Source organism: Hoplias malabaricus, chromosome 6 (assembly GCF_029633855.1).
Source record: "Hoplias malabaricus isolate fHopMal1 chromosome 6, fHopMal1.hap1, whole genome shotgun sequence".
NCBI lineage: Eukaryota > Metazoa > Chordata > Actinopteri > Characiformes > Erythrinidae > Hoplias > Hoplias malabaricus.
This window is the reverse complement of record NC_089805.1, coordinates 43,163,610-43,185,314: the sequence shown is the minus strand read 5'-3', so window position 1 is coordinate 43,185,314 and position 21,705 is coordinate 43,163,610. Positions and strand designations below refer to the sequence as shown.

The window sequence follows — 21,705 nt, the reverse complement described above, 5'->3', positions numbered from 1 at the left end:
TAAACTGATTTAATGATATGTGTTTCATTTTTTTTCTGTAATTTACTGATATGTACACCATTTCCCCAGATGTATCTTGTTGTATTTAAATAATCTGAATGAAATTACATTAAAAAGGATCTTTTCATGTTTTTAATTATTTAGGTTTTTGTTCATGAAGTACATGTGCTTCTGTTACAGTAAAATTAACTGCTATAACATTACAGTACATATGAAGGCAGATGAAGGAGTTCCTTGTCATATCATTGGCACTTAGAGTTAATAACAGCAGAAGATGTAAAACCACAATTAAGATCTTATAGAAACAGAGGCATTATTATGGTTATATGATTGTATCATATAAAGCAGGGCTTCTTAAGCTTTTACACCTATCAGTGTCACGGCTGAACTGAGAATAGTCCACTGGCGGTGATATATATACGTACTGCAGGTGTTCCCACGTCCATATTTTATAAATAAAAAAGAAAAAAAAGAAAAAAGTTTTTAAAAACAAAAGCCCGTTTGGTTCCAGAGCGGCCGCTGCACGCGTGTTCACTAAGGCTAAGTTGAGGGACTGTGGGTGGCAGGCACCTGTAAGACCAGTGGAGGTAGGTGTTAGGGGATCTGCAGCCAAGTCAGCCACATCCCTGATTGTGCAGTTCAGCATCAGGGGCCGGAATCTAAGGGCAGCTGTGAAGGAATTTTCTGAAAAATCTGAAAGGTCTACTCAGTGGTTGTGGATAAGGAGAACACAGATCAGTTGGGGAAATGCACTGTAGAGGTGCTATTGTGGTGGTTGGTGATGTAGCATGTTAACCTCATACAGAGCCAACAACTGATAAGATTCCTCTTCTTGTAGGGGTTTTGTTCTGCCCATTGATGTTGAAAGAGAATGTGTCAGTTTTAGTACACCAAGTACTAAGGCTCTTCCTACAGACAACAACTTGCTGTCCAGAGTCTTGACTTCTGTGGCACATGCTTGCTCAGGAACAGATGATAGAAAGGCTCTTGAATTACTCATCTACTTCAAGTGAAATCCACCCTTTTTACAGAGAAATTTCAGGTTCTTCGCCAGAATGACTGTTTCTTGTTCTGTTTCTACTGAAGTCAAGCAATCATCTGAATAAAAACTAGTCAGGAGTGTCTGAGCTGCCTTATCTGTTGTCTCATCCTGTTGACCCTGCACTATTCTTCAAAGGGCAAAGCATGAGCAGCTTGGCAACTGCTTCCTCTTCTAGACTGCCTTCAGGCCACCACAAAAATTCAAAGGAGGTTCATTGGGAGTATGGGGTACTGGGCTCTTTGCTACGAGCCATCCAGTCCCTGTATAAACAGAGCAGGAGTCTGGTTCATATGGCTGGCAGTAAGTCCGACTGGTTTAGTGAAAAGAGGAAATTGTTAGTTTTGTCTGTGATGAAGGATAATATCTGAATCAGCACATAACTGATTTTGAAAAGATATTCTGCATCAGCTGAAGCTTTATATTTGCTGATATTTCAAACAATAATTGCTGATGCATTTATAATTTTGCTGATCTTCAATGAAAAAGGTGTATCTACATGTTTGTGAAATTTTAGTGTACTACATCACAGCAGCTGGTTTTCAAATTGTGTGAATGGAAATGCACCAAACCTACTTTAAGAAGGTATTTTCCTTCTCTTGTAAAGTTACTATTTTGGGAGGTACATATGTTGTTAACTTGGCTGTATTGTTAAAACAGGTGGAAATAATGAAAAGAATCTCCGCAGACAATGTTTAAAGACATCTTCTTCTGCTTCTGCCATCATTTCACCTATTTGTTTCTGCTCACAATGCTCAGACACCAGCAAAGTCACATGAGGTACACTTTTTCCCATATCAAACTCTTTTTGCAAATAGTCATTTTTGTCTATCTTCATAGCAGCTCCTTGTGGTCCCAAAATTATACAACATGAGCGTAATTCAACTTGCTTTGGTTGATAACTTAACCATTGTTCTGTATCTGATTGTTCAACATCCTTAAAGTATTTCAGTGTACAATGAAATGGATACTCTGGAACCTTTGCATCAGGGATGTTTGCTACAATAAACTTCTCCCACAGCTTGGCTGGTTCCAAGAATTCTTCGCTAAGATTTCCAATTCAAAATACTGAAGAAGCTTCAGTCTCCGTTTTCATCATCAATTGATCAATCATTTCACTCGGCACCTCCACCAGGCAGCCGTCTGGTGTGCATTTTATTGTACAGTTCAGTATGCACAAAGCACCTATTCCCAAAGGTGCAATAGGTGTATGTTCTGATACCAGTATGGGTATTGTAGTCTTCAGATGTTTATAGCAGAGCTCAATTGGTTCTGTGAGAGGAATCAGCTGTTTTACTCCCTCAAATCAGAGTGTCTGAACCATCTGACCAGACCTGGGGAGGTTTATAGCATCTTCTGGCTGAATTCAGGTGAAAGCAGCTCCACTATCTGCCATCATTGTCAATAGTCAATTATTTATTTTCACCTCTATTGTTGGATCTCTCTCTGGCCCTATTTCTACCAGCTGACACCTCCCACACAGGTTCTCCAGGCATCTCTAGAATCCTGGTTCCGGGCCCCTATAAGGGTTCACAGGTGCCTTGATTGACCTTGGTTGACCCCTGAATCCTCCTCTGAAGTTTCTTCTGAAGTTATCCCCTGAAGTCTCCTCCTGGTTTGTTGCACTCACAAGCAAAAGGACCAAACTGTCCACAATTGTAGCACACTTCAGGAGCCTGCTGAAAGTTCAGATTGAATCTTCCTGGTCTTCCTCTTTCTACATTTCCTTGACCTCTTCCTCTCCAAGTCTGCACCTGACCAAACACTGGCTGTGGCCAGGAAGTCACTGTCACATCTGATGTTGACTGGCTCACTTGAGGTTGAGTCTGATCCAGATGTGGTCCTGGCTGATTAGGAGGCTGACTTTGTATCACTACAGCCTGTTTCTTTACTTTTTTTCTTGTTGTCCACCAGTTGTATTTGATTCAGCTTTCTGGGGGTTGTCACGCCCTCGTCTCGTGTTTTCCTGTTCTCAGCACATGGCTTTGTTTTGTTGTTGTTCCTAGCTCTGCCCTGGTTCCACCCTAGCCCCACCTTAGTCCTGCCTCTGTCTCGTTATTGTCTTCAGGTGTTTCTCGTTTGTTATTGTATTTAAGTCCCCTTCCCTCACGTCCTGGTGTTGTTCATTGTACCTTGTTCCGTTGGCTGTGTTGTTACTTGTTTCGTTCGAGTTGTTCTTTGTTCTTTGTATGGTAGTGTTCTTTGTTTCTCTCGCTCGTTTCTCCTGCTTGTTTCCCTTGCTCCTTTCATGCCCCATTTGTGTAGTGTTGTTCAGCTTGCCCTGTTTTCTTGTGTTAATTCGTGTATACCCTCTAGCTCGTTTGTTCTTGTTAATAAAGTCTGTGTTCTAAGCGTTTGCGTCCGCCCTCCGTCAGTCCGCACGCCTCGCCCCTTACAGGGGTCTCTTCATCCTGTATTTTCTGATCATGTTCCTTCTTTCTATATAGTTCATCTTGATGGGCTATATGATCCGTATAGACACTCTTTGCCATGCTTCAAAGACCCACTACTTCTGCCAGCTTATTTCTCAGTGGTAAGGGTAGTCCTATCTGTAATTTGGCTCGCAAAATTGACTGCTCCATCTGATTTAAGTCTGGGTCATTTCCTGTGATGTTTCTCCATACCTGATGGACTCTTGACACATGGACTCTTGGGTTTTCTTCCTCTCCCAAAGGCTCAATCAGAATATTGTCAGGATGAACATTGTTTGGAAATGTATCTTTCAATGCTCTCCACATTCGACCTCTGATTGCAGAAAACAGCTCTGGATCATTAACAGCAGTTTTTACATATCGATCTAGGCCCGCTTTCTGTAGAATTTCTTCCATGGCTGGAACCCCCAGGAGATTTGCTAAAAGTCTCTGTCTCCTATTGCTGTCTGCATTCCCACCAGAAGCTCTTCCAATTTTGAAATCCAAGGATGTGCTCCATCTTGCAAAGTAGGCTACTTTTCCATGATATCTGACATATCTGTATTTTGCCATGGCTTGTATTCCAAATTCTGTCCAGGGACTATCACTGGACACATCTTTTCAAATGTCTTCCCTTTCTTTGGACGCAATGTGTATTGTCTTTCAGGTTTTTTAGTGTCTTCATTTTTCAGTTCCTCCTTATATATCTTTCAGTTGTATCACCAGTGCTTTTTGGCTTTCTGAGCTAAAAGCATTATCTAAGTTCAGTAAACACTGGTCTATACTTTTTTTTTTCTACTTCTCTTAAAGCACTCTGTCTGTCGTCTTCTCCTTTTGCGCTGGATGTTGCAGGAAAGAATCCTTTTGCAGAGAAAGATCCCTTACTCTTCCATCCATCATCACTGTCTTCATTCTCTGTTTCATCAGTACTTCCATCTCTTGAGTCCTCTTTCCTCCTACTTACATCTCTTTTTTTTCTGCTTTAGCCAGTATTCGTCTGATGGCTGGGTCGTATCCACCCATGGCCTCCTCCTGGTCACTCAGATCTTCATCTCCAATGGTCCTCCTTCTCATTCTCAGGTCACCTAGTCTGCAGAGATCGAGTTCTCTTCTTGCTTTTGGAACTTGGATACAGTTTTATCGTAGTCTCTGCTTGTCTTGTTTCAATGATGCGTTCATCTTCATCTCGGATGTGATAACTTACTCCTTGACTGATCATTGGAAGCTGAGGGTAGTAGAGGCTCAGTTTTCACTTCCTTCTCATAAGGTGGTGGTGTCTTAACTGAGTCCACATGTGAAAAAGGCACATTAACTTCTGCCATTTGTTTTTCTATTGCCTTTGTATGCTGATTTATTGCTTCTGAACCTTTCTCCCTCTTTTCCTTTGCCGCCTTTATCAGTTTCTGACACTCTTGTTCAAATAACTGGAGAATGCCAAACTCTATTTCTCTTTTTTCCTTTAACATTTCTACTTGATGACCTTTCTTCTGTCCTGCTTTGTATGCTGAAACAAATACCTCCATTGTTTTATTTACATCTGGGTTATGTGTCCCCTCTACTGGCCATGGTTAGTCTCAGGCCATCGCTTATTACATTTTTCTGATATTTTTGCAATGCCATTTATTAAAGGATTATTTTTCTTAACTATATCAACAGGAGTAACCCCTTTTGAAACATTAGTGACCATTTTTGGCATAATAATCGCAAAAAATGTTCCCAACTTACACTTTTTAAATTAATTCTCTTCCCTTTTCCTCTGATTATAGGCCAGTGTATTACCACAATCAATAAAAATTAAACCCCAATTAAATTTGCCAACTTCAGAGAAATTAAACTTTAATATGCAATACAATTCACACGACTAAATCCCCTTTACTAAGTGATATAACTACTAATAACACCATAAACTTAGATTTATTAAGCACTCAAGAACTACCTTGTAATTATAGAATGTGTATAGTATATATATATACTTATATAAGGCTCAACAAGCCTTCTACATATGATAATTATTCATTCATTATCTGTAACCTCTTATGCTAAACCTAATTGAACAACATTACAGCTCAACATCCAACCAAACAACACAATTCCAACACACTCTATTAATTCTAGCCCCTCCAAATTTCATCTTGTGGCAGCTCTCTCTATATAAGGCCATCATCCAGTTCCACTGGCCAAAAACAATTACCCCATACAATGTGCCTCAATTTTATCAAACTATTGCATTCAAAGAGAATCCAAACAAATTATTGCTCCACCAATTCACTCTCACCCACTATGTTTAATTTATCCTATATTTCCCTTTTATTTTAGTTTATATACTTTTATCTCAGCTGTGCTCACATACAACTCCATACATGCACCACACCCACTGAAAAACTCAGTTCAAATGCACACAATCTCAGGAGCTCCAACCCCCTGCACAGCACAATACATAAATATTTTTATACATTTATATTTTTAATTTGTCCAAATAACTATTATTTTCTATTTAAACCAAATCAACGTGGCTTTTATCAGTACATCACAAATCAAAGTCCTGCCATCTCTCTCTTTTTCAAGAGTGAAACTTAGGCCTTACACACTTGCCAGAGGATACCCCCCAATCAAAGCAAAGTGTAAAACCTCAAAGCTTCATCGAAATGAGGGAAAATTAGACCCGGGATCTCTTTTTTTTCTCCAGATAAAAGACAACATATGGAGACTTCAAATAAAAAATTCTCCTTTTTCCTATTCTCAGCATCTAAAAACGTCTTTCTGGAGCTCATTTTCTATTGTTTTCTTAATTTACAGTCTCCCAGAACGCTCATTTAATTTTACATTTTATTTTTTAATTTAAAAACGTCTTCTGTTCAAGGCTCATTTCCATTATAAATAAACAAATGAAATAATTTACAATAACTGTCCTTGAATGAAGCTCATAAATTTTACCATTACAAATTTCTTTCCCTATTAATTTCTAAATCTCTCATTCTTCATCACATTTCCCCACTTTCTCTAAACACTTTCTTCACTCTTTCTCTCTCTGACACTGGGCAGAAGCGTACTTTGCCCACTTTCTCTAAACACACCCACAGAAAATGTATGGCTCCAAGGGAGAGACCAGGTCTGCCCACGCTCTCATGATGGACCAAAAGAAGGGAGGGGTGTGGCCATTCCCCCACCTGCACTCAGCACTCACAAACATAACTCTTTCAGCTGACCATACACACACACATAGTTACAGACTGAGGGGCAAAGATATAGGATGAGGAAGGGAGGGGTAAGATATACTCACACTGAGACACACACATACACAGCAAGACACTCCTTTTTTTTCTTAACTCACTAAGCACACACACATATACATCTCATCCAACAACCCCCAACAGCGCTTACACACACACATCACTTTCAACATTTTTAACCTTATGTAAATTTTAACAAACTGCCACTGGGCCCAGGGCTTCTCACTATTTCAATATATTCCTATTCCACAATAACTCAAATCTTACTTTCACACAATGGCTGTGATTCATGTCTTACAGTTTTAAGCAAAAATAGGGCACTGTTTACCCAAACTCACATGTCATCATCAGCTTACCTTATCGTTACTAATTAAGCTATTCTACACGTATACTTCAACTTTTCCTTTCCTTTTCTTTTTCTTCTGTTGCATCTGTTCCTTTTTACTTTTACTTCATTGTTCCCTTTTATTTCCTTCATTTCCATTTTTCTATTACTGTAGTTTAAAAATTTAGAACAGAGAAACTTTATCCAACACCATCATCAACACAATACTGCATACACTAATGAGTCTAATAGGTGCAACCCTTTTAGCAACAGACAGCTCAAACAACCAACCAGCACTCAAATTTATGGAAAATCTCACCTTCTAAAAAACCGTCTGAATGCAGGAACCGTCAGAAGCTGAAAGGCCACAACTGTAGTAGGATATGTGTTTTTATGAATCACAAAATAAAGCCATAATTATTTGTTTATTGGGTGTTTAAAACAGAGACATTTAAACATCCTCTGTTCTAATCTCGGTTTTGTGACATCATAATATCTCAGACTGATGAATGACCTTTATTTCCATTTGTGGACTGTACAGTCAGTCAAAACATGCCGTCTTTTACTGTACAAAAAAAAAAAAAAACAGTTTCCCGTACATTTAAACACACTCCAGACCCCAAGGAAACACACTTGTTAATCATACAAATATTCATTAGAGACATAGTCCAGATGTCACAGCTGTATTTTAATAAACATTTGAAAAACTGGTCAACAATAACATGCCACCCTCTAGTGGCAGAGGTCTGGCAAGTGCCTCAACTTCAGAACCTCTCCCACTTTGAACCTAAAGGACTGTACACAGAAAGGCTTAAAAATCTTTATGAATATATTACATATTATAAATTCTTGCATTATTTTTGTTAGAATACATTTCAAACATGTCTTTTCATCTGCATCATTTTTACAGGAACATTGTGTCCAAAAGTGTGTAAACAACAGCATTCAGCCATGAGAGCAGTAGTGAGGTCAGGTTCTGAGTGGACGGTTGATTGATGGATCTGTTGGGTGATTAACTATGGATCACAAATATCACTCCAGCTCACCCTCAATGTACTGAATGGGGTTCCATCTGTTCAGGGAATAGTTCCACAGTCCAGTGCAGAGGTGCTTTATATTTGCACAGCCCTTGCTTGGCATGTGCAACTGTTCCAAAGCATTCATTTCTATTGTTCAGTGGTGTTTTTAAATATTATTCAGTGGTTTGATTATAGCTGTGAAGCTTTACATAGCTGAATTCACGGGGTGTCTACAAACTTTCGGACACATCGCAGAATGAGCTCAATGGTTTTATTTAAGGAAGAGTATTTTATTTCTCACAGATGTATTTTTTCCTTTGACGGCAGGGTGCATCGCACCATGCTGCATATTCACTTAACAGCAAAGCACAGTTCTCTCCTGAAGGATCCTCCAGTCTAAAGTTGTCAGGTTCATCAATGTCGTTCGGTCTCTTAAGCCAGAATCTACACAAATTAGAAAACAACAATATCACTCACTAATGCTGAGTACAGAACAGAGAATGGAGCAGTGTGTTTACTGTGAGTGAGTGAGTGCATGTAAGAGTGAGAGTGATTAGAGGGGCAAGAGTGTGTAAATGAGTGAGCCAATAGGTAGATGACTGATAAGAAGCTTTTAATTGAACTACAACTGCTCATTGTTTTACACTCACTGTACCCCCGACATCATAGAGTTGTGAGAGAAGATGAAATGAGGATTAATTCTGCAATACATTCATTGTCTGTAACCCTTATCCAGTTGAGGGTCACAGTGGGTCCGGAGTCTACCCAAAATCATTGGGCACAAAGCAGGAACACACCCTGGACGGGGCGTCAGTCCTTCTCAGGGCAACACACTTACACGTGTTTTTGGACCGTGGGAGGAAACCCACGCGCGGACACAGGGAGAACACACCAAACTCCTCACAAAAAGTCACCCGGAGTGGGACGTGAACCCACAACCTCCAGGTCCCTGGAGCTGTGTGACTATATATGTGATATATGGTTTGAGCTGGCGGCATGCGCATCAACACACGTGCAGCGGCCGCTCCGGGACCAAGCGGGTTTTTGTTTGTTTAAAAAACTTTTTTTTTTTTTCATTTTATTTATAATATATGGACGCAGGAACACCTGCAGTACGTATATATCACCGCCAGACACTGCTTCAATATAGCAAACAGGAAATATACAGTATCAGTGATGACCTCCAGGAGACGCTGTGGAACCTTATTAAGCCTCGACGTTTTCTGATGCCAGCGGCCCTGGAAGGAGATGACGCAAGCGGTGTGAGAGCAGACAGAAGCACGGCAAGCAAGGGGGGATCCATGCTAGGCTAAGAGCTAACCCGAGCTGGCAGGCTATCCCTTCTCCCTTTCTCTCTAATGTCTGCTCGCTGGATAATAAACTGGACTATATCAAACTTCAGCAAGCTACACGGAGAGAATACAGACTGCTGTGTTTTTGTTTTTACAGAGACATGGCTCAGCGACAGTATTCCCAATGCTGCCATTCAGCTAGATGGGCTAGCCGCATTTCGAGCCGACAGAGAGCCAGCGCTATGCGGCAAGACTCGCGGTGGTGGATTATGTGTCTATATCAACACTGAATGGTGTAAGAACTCTGTGCTGGTCTCTGCTTATTGTTCATCGTTAGTGGAGTTTGTGGCTGTGAGATGTAGACCTTTTTATTTACCTCGAGAATTCTCTGTTATTTACATAATCACAATCTATATTCCTCCCGATGCAAACACAAAACAAGCGCTGTGGGAGCGCTACTCTTCAGGACTGTTTCGAGTGCATTGACTGGGACATGTTCAGAGAGGCTGCAACTTACAGCAACACAATCAACCTGGAGGAGTACGCATCATCAGTGACCAGCTACATAGAGAAGTGCATCGATGATGTGACCATCTCCAAGACCATCACCATCCGCTCCAACCAGAAGCCGTGGATGAATGCAGAGGTGCGTGCGCTGCTGAAGGCTAGAGACGTTGCTTTTAAATCAGGCGATAAGGCGGCCCTGAGAACAGCGAGGACCAAATGCTCCAGAGCTATCAGAGAGGCAAAGCGTGCACACGGCCAGATCATTCATAGCCACTTCCAGAGCAGTAGAGACACTCGGAGCATGTGGCAGGGCATCCAGAGCATCACCAGCTACAAGACTACACCACCTGCTTGTGGTGACGGAGATGCTTCCCTACCAGACGTGCTGAACCATTTCTACACACGGTTTGAGGCACAGAACAACGTAACGGCGTTCTCCCAGCGACCAGGTTCTTTTACTGCAGCCAACGTGAGGAAAACTCTATGCAGAGTTGACCCGCGGAAAGCTGCTGGACCAGACAACATTCCTGGCAGAGTGCTCAGAGAATGTGCAGACCAGCTTGCTGATGTCTTCACTGATGTCTTCAACATCTCTCTTAGCAGCGCCGTTGTTCCAACATGCTTCAAGAACACCACCATAATCCCGGTGCCTAAGAATTCTTCTGTGTCCTGCCTCAATGACTATCGTCCAGTTGCACTCACACCTGCCATCACATAGTGCTTCAAGAGGCTCGTCATGAGGCACATCAAAACCGTACTTACCCCCACACTGGACCCTCTACAGTTCGCGTATCGTCCTAACCGTTCAACGGACGATGCCATATCCACTACGCTCCACCTGGCACTCACCCACCTGGACAAGAAAGACACATATGCCCAAATGCTGTTCATAGATTTCAGCTCAGCATTCAACATCATCATTCCTCAGCACCTGATCGGGAAGCTGAATATACTGGGCCTCAACACTTCTCTCTGCAACTGGATCCTGGACTTCCTGACTGGGAGACCTCAGTCAGTCCGGATCGGTAGGAACACCTCCAGCACCATCACACTGAACACTGGAGCCCCCCAGGGCTACGTGCTCAGTCCACTGCTGTTCACACTGCTGAGCCATGACTGTGCAGCGATGCACAGCTCAAATCATATCATCAAGACACGACTGCGGTGGGTCTCATCAGGAAGAACGACGAGTCAGCATACAGAGAGGAGGTGCAGCGGCTGACTGACTGGTGTGAAGTCAACAACCTGTCTCTGAACGTGGACAAAACCAAAGAGATGGTTGTAGACTTACCGCTGAACATCGACAACTCTGCTGTGTTCACCTAGCGGATGATCTCACCTGGTCCACTAATACCAGTAACATCAAAAAGAAAGCCCAGCAACGCCTCTACTTTCTGCGAAGGCTGAAGAAGGCTCATCACCCCCCTCCAATCCTCACCACTTTCTACAGAGGAGTCATCGAGAGCATCATGACCAGCTGCATTACTGTCTGGTTTGGAAACTGCACTGTGGCAGTTCGCAAGTCCCTCCAGCGGATCGTGAGGACAGCTGAGAAGATTATCGGTGTGTCTCTTCCGTCCATCACAGACATCTACACCACTCGCTGCACCCACAAAGCACTCAGCCTTGTGGGAGATCACACACACCCTTCACACACACTCTTCAACCTACTGCCATCTGGAAAAAGGTATCGAAGCATTCGAGCCCTCACATCCAGACTCCGTAACAGCTACTTCCCACATGCTGTCAGACTCCTGAACACCTAGAGACTGAGACTGGACTGAAGGAGCACACACACACACACACACACACACACACACACTTCTTCACGCAAACACTGGTCTGTTGGACTGAAAATGAGTGTACTGTCTACACATATCCTGTTTATATCATGGTTACATCCAGTTACCGTTTACAGCACAAATACACTTTAAATTGCAGTGTCTCTCTCCCACACCCCCTCCGTACTTATGGTTTTGCATTGTATTGGATTGCACTGTATGGACAGTATGTATCGACACCCTGAATATCGCCCTGAATTTTTAATAGGCACTAAAAATTTCCCAATGATGTAGTTGTTGCATGAAATGTGCAAATGGAGTGTTTTAACAATTAGTTTACGAAAGATTACAACATTAAATATGTAACGTAAGATTGCTTCTGCTGACTTGAACCATCCATTATTCCAATGTCAGTGATTATAGCATCACCACAAACCAGATGGAGATAAGGACCACACAGAGGAAAAGACACAGACAAACCTTTTACTTGCTGTATGTCTGCGGGTTTTTTGTTTTAAATTAAAACGTGGTAAATAAGTGCATGGTAAAATATAATATAAATAAACTGTATGCCTTGAACAGAAGTATGCAGACTTAGCAGCTGAGGTGAGGGAATGTGGATGGCAGGCACAGGTAAGACTAATGGGAATAAGTCAATAGGCCAAGTCTGCCACATCCCTGCTTGTGCAGTTCGGGATCAGGGGCTGAAAACTCTAGTCAGTGGTTGTGGATAAGAAGAGTACAGAGTAGCTGTGGAAACATACAGTAAATGTGTTATAGGTATGAGGAGGACAAGACAGGTGAGTCAGGTGCTGCGTCGTGTTATTGAGGCTGTAGGTGATATATTACATAAAGTTCACATGGAACTGGTGGCACTGATCATGCATTAACGGTGCTAGTGGGGCTAGGTATAGCCTTAGTTACCAGTGAGGCCAGTGTGGATTTACAGTTGTTGAAGAATGGCTGAGCCTTCTGGAGTTGTTGTGGGCTTAATTCAGCAAAACACTGACTAGAAAAGATGCCTAACTGATGACCCCTGTGAAGTGCTAGTGATGCAGTGACTTTGGGTACACAAGGGCTGGGTTCAGTGAGTAAGTGTTGGTGTAGCTGGTTGCTGAATGAATCATAGACAGCAACCCCAATGGTTTGGGTTAGGACTTAAATAGCCAAAGGTAGATGATGCAGGAATGTTGTGACTGCAGGTTGGAAGAGAATGGGACGGGCCTTATGTGAAGCTGTAATGGACTGGCATAGGATATTTTACATCTTACTTTATGTATGATTATTATTGTGTGTGAAATATAAATGTGATTAAAATATGTCCTGACCGGATGTGATATTGTAATGTACTGGTTTTAATAGCAGACTTCTACACATGCAAACTAAGTTTATTTTGCTCTTTCCTCTGTCCAATCTGAATACACAGGGTTTATGTTAGTCATTAAGATTAGGGCTGCCATGATATTAGTGTTAGAATATTGATCTGAACTGATATATTAATATTTCTTCACTTCCTTCTAAATGTATCAGAAATCACAGGATATATTTCATACTGAGAACTGTACAAGTTTAAAAACCTGTTATAAAAAAGTACATGCATTTTTAAATATTTCTCTGATAACTGTGCTAAGGATTTAATTTGAGACTTTTTTCATCACCGTAAAACAGGTAAACACACAGCACTCCAGTCTGCAGATATTCATTTACTGGGATGTGAAATACTAATCCGTATGCTTTATGGAAATGATATGAGAGGTGTGTGACAACACAGTTCTTACGATACTCCAGTCTCAGCGAGGGACTGGTTGTTCACCCACATCCACTGTCCCTCCGTCTCCAAATCATTCAGCCCAATCCAGCGTGAGTCTCCAGACTTTGAAGACAGAAAATCCTAAGGTGTAAAGAAGCACAGAGAGGCATCATTTCAGGTTTTTACTACACTCCACTGTGCTGGAGTCCTCTGACATGCTCTGGGTGCAGTGATTTATATTTTAATGTTCTATAAACAAGCTTCTACAGGACAAGACACATGTATTAATATATATATATATATAAGTCAGGACCCAGACTCACCTGCTCCTCATTGCTGGTGATTATAACCAGATGTCCTCCTTTCTTAGTGCAATCATCCCGACTCATCTCCCAGTTCAGTATATTATTGGAGAAGTAGTAAGACTTTACCCCAAATGACAGCCATCTTTCTTCTAACTGTGCACATTCCTGACAAGTTTCTGGTGAAATGATTTTAACAACAAAATATTAACCATCAAAGTATATTGATGGTTGTCCGATAAAAGGTGTCCGATTATGGTTTTTTAAACAATGTACTTCAATTAATCATATCTGTCCATGATGTTAATCACAACATTTAGTTTATTCATATGTAACCCTACAGTGTGCAGGATAAATGGTGCAGGACTTGAACACATGACCTCCAGGTCCCTGGAGCTGTGTGACTATGACACTAGTTGCTCTGCCACAATACTGCCCTTTATTCATTTATTTTTTTTAATTACAAGAAAAGAAAGAGTTAAAAGGAAAGCGAGAGAAACCCTTAGAGGCAAGCTCAATGGGAAAGGACTGAGGGAGAACCTAAAGGCAAAGAGAAGGGGGACCCAGGAGAAAACTCAAGGGGCTTTACCAGATAGACCTCTGTAGCACTCTGAAAGAGAAACCCAAGACTGAGCATTGTTGTTAGTTTCCTTTAAAAAGGAGTGGCTCAGGTGGAGCTGATTGCCTCAAATTAAGGAATAGTGTTTCTATGTCTCCCTCTAGTGGTTGCGTGGTTTAGCAGGCAACCTTACTCCAGCCCCAGCCCCAGCCCCAGCCCGAGCCTTTTACACATCTGCCTCTTAAAATGACATTTGATAAGGAAGGGTAACACTGATAAGGAAGATAACCTCAGCCTCTTCTAGTGAAACATTTAAGGTGGAAATGGAAAGTCAAATATGAAAATTGTAAACTTTGGAAGCTTTTTCACTTTTTTGCCTTTCACTAGCATATATTTTAGTGAATTGATGCCCACTTTTCTGTGTAAATAGGTTGCTTATGATACATTCTTTTTCTCTCCATTGTTCAGACTGTAGTACCCATTTTAAATGCTTGCTGTCCTTATTATAGATTTCTCCTTAAATACTGTGGCACATGATGGGTGAGTCACATGCCAGGTTTTAAACTCTGCTTTTTAAGGAAGTACAGGTGCTGGGCATAAAATTAGAATATCATGAAAAAGTTGATTAATTTCAATAATTCCATTCAGAAAGTGAAACTTGTATATTATACCCATTCATTACACACAGACTGACATATTTCAAGTTTTTATTTCTTGTCATGCCCTGGTCCTGTCATGTCTGTGTTCCCCACCATGTGCTGTTGCACATGGTTCTGTTCATTTTGGTTCTTGTGTCCCCATCTGTGTCTCATTTTTAATCCTGCCTTCTCATTATCGGTCTCCGGTGTCTTAGTGTGTATATAAGTCCCTTTGTGTCTGTGCTTGTTTGTTGGACATTTGTTTTGCTCACTCCAGTCTGTCTGTCTTGTTTGTTGCTTGATCATCCCATTCCTCGGTTCGTCTAGTTTTCTAATTGTCTGTCACAAGTCTGTTTGTCTCGTCTGTTCCTCACTTTGATTTGCTTCCCTTTGAATGTTAGTCTGGTCTGTCTGTTCCTTCCTTGTGCTTCATGTACTTGTTTGGTTTAGCTCTCTCTGTTTAGGTCTCTTTTCAGGTCCCTCTGTCTAGGTTTGTCTGTTTAGTTCTCCTTGTCCCGGTCTCTGTTTAGCTCTCGCTATATGGTAACTTTGTCCAAGTCTCTCTCTCTGTCTTTCTTTGTTTAAGTATCTTGTTGTGTCTGTCTGTTTGTCTTTTGTTATCAATAAAATCTTTTGTGTTATTACATGTGTGTCTGCCTACTTCAGTCCTGACACTGCTTTTAAATTGATGATTATAACTGACAACTAATGAAAACCCCAAATTCAGTATCTCAGAAAATTTGTATATTACTTAAGACCAATAGAAAAAATGCTTTTTAGAAATGCTAGCCAACGTAAAAGTATCAACATGAAAAGTGTTAACATGTACAACACTCAATACTAAGTTGGGGCTCCTTTTGCCTGAATTACTGCAGCAATGCAGCGTGGCATGGAGCGGAGCAGTCTTTGGCACTGCTCAGGTGTTATGAGAACCCAGGTTGCTCTGATAGTGGCCCTCAGCTCTTCTGCATTGTTGGGTCTAGTGTATTGCATCTTTGTCCTCACAATACCTCATAGGTTTTCTATGAGGTTAAGGTCAGGGGGGTTGCTGGCCAATTAAGAACAGGGAGACCATGATCCTTAAACCAGGTACTGGTAGCTTTGGCACTGTGTGCAGGTGCCAAGGCCAGCTGGAAAATGAAATCTGCATCTCCATAAAGTTGGTCAGCAGCAGGAAGCATGAAGTGCTCTAAAACTTCCTGGTAGACGGCTGCGTTGACCTTGGACCTCAGAAAACACAGTGGACCAACACCAGCAGATGACTTGGCACCCCAAACCATCACTTACTGTGGAAACTTTACACTGGACCTCATGCAATGTGGGTTCTGTGCCTCTCCTCTCTTCCTCCAGACTCTGGGATGTTGATTTCCAAAGGAAACGCAAAATTTACTTTCATCAGAGAACATAGTGAGACGCTTCTGACACTGTCTCTTGTTCAAGAGTGGCTTGACAAAAGGAATGCGATGCTGAAACCCATCTCTGGCATACGTCTGTGTGTTGGTGGTTCTTGAAGCACTGATCCCAGCTGCAGTCCAGTCTTTGTGAATCTCCCCCACATTTTTGAATGGGTTTTGTTTCACAATCCTCTCCAGGTTATCCCTATTGCTTGTACACATTTCTACCACATTTTTTCCTTCCCTTCTCCTCTCTATTAATGTGCTTGGACACAGAGCTCTGTGAACAGCCAGCCTCTTTACAATGATCTTTTGTGTCTTGCCCTGCTTGTGTAAGGAGCCAGTTGTCGTCTTTTGGACAACTGTCAAGTCAGCAGTCTTCCCCATGATGGTGTAGCCTACAGAACTAGACTGAGAGACAATTTAAAGGCCTTTGCAGGTTTTTTGAGTTAATGAACTGATTAGAGTGTGGCACCAGGTGTCTTCAATATTGAACCTTTTTACAATATTATAATTTTCTGAGATACTGAACTTGGGGTTTTCATAAGTTGCCAGATATAATCACACACAACACACAAAAATGAATATAAACAACAGACATATGAATGTCTCTTTTTACCCCCAAATGGTCCCACAGACCAGGGAGCACAGTGATGCCACAATACAGTGTCAACTGAAATATGTTTGAATTGTTTAAAGTGGAGGCGTGTTTGTGCATCTCACCATTGCACTGAGAAAGAAGTCCCTCCACCCTGCGGTGATCAGCCTTCAGCTCTTCATACTTCCTTTCTGTTTCTAATGAAAAAAAGACCTTCAATGTTTCTTTTTCCTGGAAATAAAGCGTCAGCAGGTATTTACTGTTCCTGGATCTATTTTCTCATTTTGAGGTTTTGAAATAATGACTAGTTTCCCAAGCTGTTGATTTATAATCTGAAAATAGTACCATTTGTAAGGGTTCTGATTCTATGTTTTGATATGAATATTTACTTTTAATTTACTTATAATTCATTATAATTCCTTTATCTTACTTCTTAATTCTATAATTCAATAATAAAAAATTCAAAAAAGTGTATCCCAGTATCCTAGATTTTACACATTTATATAGCATCAAAAGACTCAGTGTGAAGATGTGGTGCAGTTACAGCGTCCTGAGCAGAGAAAGAAGCCACACTTTGCTCTGTTTTGCTGTTCTCAAGACCTTGTTCTCACTTATGGGAGAACAGATAGTCCCACCCTCAGGAAACTTGGACCCTCCCTAATTAGTTTTTCCTTCCCCAGTGAGATGGACACTGTCCACAAAACTTTCTCTGAGCAAGATGGTGGAGTCCACTACCAAACATTCAGGACAACACAACAATTCACATGTTCCTCCACTGAAATAAACAACATGTTTAGCCAAAAAACCTCTAAGAAAGAGTGAGAATCAACACCACACTCATTCATTCTTTCATTATCTGTAACCGCTTATCCAATTCAGGTTCGGGGTGGGTCCAGAGCATTGGGCGCAAGGCAGGAATACACACTGGAGGGGGCGTCAGTCCTTCCCAGGGCAACACAGACACACATTCACACACTTTTTGAGTCACCAATCCACCTACCAACGTGTGCTTGTGGACTGTGGGAGGAAACCGGAGCACCCGGAGGAAACCCATGCAGACACAGGGAGAACACACCCGGACAGTCACCCAGAGCGGGAATCGAACCCACAACCTCCAGGCCCCTGGAGCTATGTGACTGCGACAATACCTGTTGCGCCACCCCTCAACACCAGACTGACATTTCCAATATGGAGAATACTAAGTTCTGCTGAAAGGTTCCAAGGGTACTCTAAACTCACAGTTAACCTCCTCAAAGTGCTCTGCTGGGTCAGTGAGTTTAGTTCTTTATTTACTTACACAATATTCCCTGTATAACACTATATCAGTTACACTATATAAGTTGGAGCAGGAAATTCAAAACAGAAGCTAACTATTACAAAGAGGGACAGCCTGAGTTCACTGCCACTCTGCTCGCCTCGGCTCACACAGTCACTTTTTCATGACATATTTTAGTCTTATGTTTTAAAAAAATGTAGTAATTTTTTTAGACATTACTATTTATACATTTCAACTGAAATACATGTGAATCGTTCATGAGATATATTTGTGTAGGTTTGTAATTATAAAACATATGTAATAATACATTTTATTTATAAAGCACTTCTCAAAAGCCCAAAGCATTGACAAAATTAGCACACAGAACAAAGAACATCAAAGGACAAACAGAGCAATACAAAGAGCATAAAAAAACAAACAAACAAAAATAAAAACAAAATTGAAACCAACAAAAATGGGTCCCAAGATTGACAATCATTATAAATAACAGCAGCTTTAGCATGTCTGTATTTGGAAATGGACCACAGGGTCAACAAAGCAGCAGAGTCCACAGGTCGAGAGTCACAGTCAGTGGATATTAAGGACATTGTCAGAAAACCACTAAACAGTGAAAAACAACTGCATTTAGAAACAAGTTATTGAGCCCTGAAATGCTCTAACTTCATTGGCCTTTGGTGTGTTCTCAGCACAAGAACATATTTTTTACTAATTTAGGAACACTAGGTAAGATTTGGGTTTCTTTTTTTTTGTACTCCTGGGGCTCCCCCTTGTACAATTAAGTTTACAGCACTGCACTAAAATACCAATACCAATAGCATTATATCCTATACCATTGTGAACGTTTATACTTGTGCGTTACCATCTGCATCGCTTTGCAATTACACCGCCAAACCTCTAGAGCTGAATTTCAAACATCATCTTCAACCCAATCCTATGTAGTACACAACTTCTGGAGAGGTGCCCATCAGACTACAGCATAGCTTCACTCTCACTACTTTCACATCCCTGTGCACAAAATTCTGTCCATGTTTAATACCCTATTAAACCCATGAACAAACAGGAAAACATAAAACAGGAAGTAAAGACTCTTCAGACGTACCTTTGGCATTGTGTTCCTGCTCTGAGAATCTTTTTGCAACTCTGGAAATATCCTTCTTCAGTGCTTCCAACGAAACTCCTTTATTGAAATCTGTTCATTAAAGAAAAAAACACCAGAGGAAAATCACACAATGAGACAAAACATGGGATTAACAGTGCTGTGAAAAAAAAATTTGTTCAACCCCCACCAAAATATTATTAATTTTGAATGCTAATTTTCCCCTGCTGGACCATTATGTGATGAGAGGAATTAGAATTAGAAAGCTTGAATCAGTGCTGGTTAATTAAGTACCCAAGAGTGAATGATGTGGTGTGTGGAACTGCAAAATCCACTCCATCCATCCATCCATTCATCCATCCATCCATCCATTATTTATTTATTTATTTATTTATTTGTTAGTTTGTTTGTTTTTTACTTTTGACTTTTTGTTACATAGACTTTTAGAGGTTTATTTTTCTGTTTTGTTTAGTTCTTCTAAAGTTCTTTCTTTACATCTTAATTTTTCACTTGTAGTATTCAGGGTTTTTTTTTTTTAACAGACAGTGCTGCGAATATTTAAAACACAGAAGAGAGAGTGTTAGAGCGTTAGAGGGTGAAACTCTGAATACTCACACAGGACCCCCACAGCACAGAGACCCACCAAAGCACAGAGCAGAAGGAGAGAGAGCACAGGTACGACACACTTCAGAAGGCCCCTAGAGCAAAGAGAACTCCTCTCTCTCACTGACCAGTAAGTGTGGTCCCCACCATCTGAGAAAAATCACACTGTCACTTCAAACTCCCAAAAATTATATGAACCCTTTGTTCTAGAGGAAATTTAAAAGAAAACTGCTTCTTTATCTTTTAAATTCTAATCAAAAACTGATAAAGTTAATGACATATCAGAATTAAAAAGTAGAAAATATATTTAACAGAAAATGACACAAGTCTTAGTTTTCTGGTTTTGTTTCTTCCTTTTTCTTTTCTATCTGTACATCTGCATTGTCAGCATGCTACAGGATGTAATTTACTTCCTTTAGATAATGATAAACCATGATCAGATGATCAGATAAATGATCATATATATTTTTATCATTTTCAAAAAGATGGAATATTTTGTAAAATTCAACAAAAAAAAAAACACAATCTGATTCACCCAAACTTTCATTTAACAGACAAAAACACAAATAATTTTGTTTATTACATATTAACACTTTTACAAATTGATGCCTGCAAGACACTTAAAACAAACAAACAATAAAATACTGGAACAGAATTCATGTATCATTCGCTCTTTTATATTCAATTGTGAACCCAAAAGCAGAAAATGAAAAACCATTTTCTTATTGTTTTATTTGTTTATGAATCCAAACAAACAAATAACTGTTTGTGTATAAGCTTTTGATTTTATGCTCCAGTCAAAAACACAAAATGAGAAAAACATTTGTTAAAATTAATTTAATTCTTTAAATGAGTGAGAATGTTTAATATATTTTAAGTTAGAATCACTCAATCCAGTTAATTACTTTGAACATTAGGGTTTAGAGTGACCATGGCAGTTTCTCAAAAAATGCTTGATGTTCACACAGACAGCAGTGATTCCTGAATCTTTTCATTACATTCTGAATGGTAGATGATGAAAAATCTTTTCACTGAACAAGACCTGTTACCTGTTCAACTTTTAATATTAAAACTTTCCTCAATAGTGTTATTTGTATAATCTTTTTAGTTTAAATTACTTCTGTCCAAACATTTTTTGAGTATGTTGCAGGCATCACATGCTTTTGTTTTTATATTTACCAAATACAACTATTTTTGTCAGTGAAAACACTGAAAACTTTTCTTCGTATGTTGTTCACTTAAATAAAAGTTTTTGATTGTATTGCATTTTTTAAGAAACTGTCCCAAGTTTTCTGTAAATGTAGCTTGTACAACATACAGTCACAGTCCAATTTAAAACATATATCTCCATTTTTTTCCATTTTTAGTTTACTATGTCAGTTAAACACAGCAACTGATCTTTACATTTTGTGAAAATTTCATGATGAATGGTCCAATAGAAATGCTTCAAAATATTTTGGAGTAAAATCTTTTTACCTTGACTTCCACTGAAAGTTAAGAAGGTTTATACCTCCTCCCATAAAGTTGCTGTTTTTAATTGGACAGCGATGATATACACTAATGCACAGCTAATCATAAACATTCAAATAATTCAAATTGCTAAACCACACAAATCTAAATCAGAGGGGATAGACTATAGCTCAGTCACATCTCAGTTTCAGCCAAACCATGGAACAGCCCGGAGCATCTAAACTGAATTTGGGACCTGGAAGATGCAAGATGAAATGTATCTTCTCCAAATCCTGAGAAGTGTGAAATTACTAAAGTTTCAGATGCAATTCATTAATTTTGACAAACAACCAGCATAATTTACCCTTAAATTTAAAGTCAGGATCATACCCACACCAGGGTTTTTGAACTGAGGTTTCACATATTCTGACTGTAC

General features: G+C 40.2%; 1 protein-coding gene across 1 annotated transcript; it reads right to left on the bottom strand.

Annotated features, from left to right (window-relative positions):
* Positions 1–7,451: 7,451 nt before the first annotated feature.
* On the bottom strand, positions 7,452–20,753 carry LOC136700222 (CD209 antigen-like protein C). The gene is made up of 7 exons (XM_066675506.1): positions 20,726–20,753; positions 19,833–19,970; positions 19,221–19,310; positions 16,971–17,042; positions 13,678–13,835; positions 13,383–13,495; positions 7,452–8,468 (listed from the first exon to the last, which is right to left on the bottom strand). Exons 1-7 carry the CDS (start codon positions 20,751–20,753, stop codon positions 8,315–8,317), a joined length of 753 nt encoding a protein of 250 aa, XP_066531603.1. The 3' UTR covers positions 7,452–8,314.
* Between the last annotated feature and the right edge of the window lie 952 nt (positions 20,754–21,705).

What these genes read in the sequence shown, in the direction of transcription:
- LOC136700222 (XM_066675506.1), bottom strand. Translation starts at nt 20,753, where the DNA reads ATGGTCACTCTAAACCCTAATGTTCAAA. An exon ending in TCTAAACCCTAATGTTCAAA is followed by an intron (nt 19,971 to 20,725) that starts GTAATTAACTGG and finishes GATTTTTCTCAG; the next exon opens with ATGGTGGGGACCACACTTAC. An exon ending in ACTTCTTTCTCAGTGCAATG is followed by an intron (nt 13,836 to 16,970) that starts GTGAGATGCACA and finishes TCATTTCACCAG; the next exon opens with AAACTTGTCAGGAATGTGCA.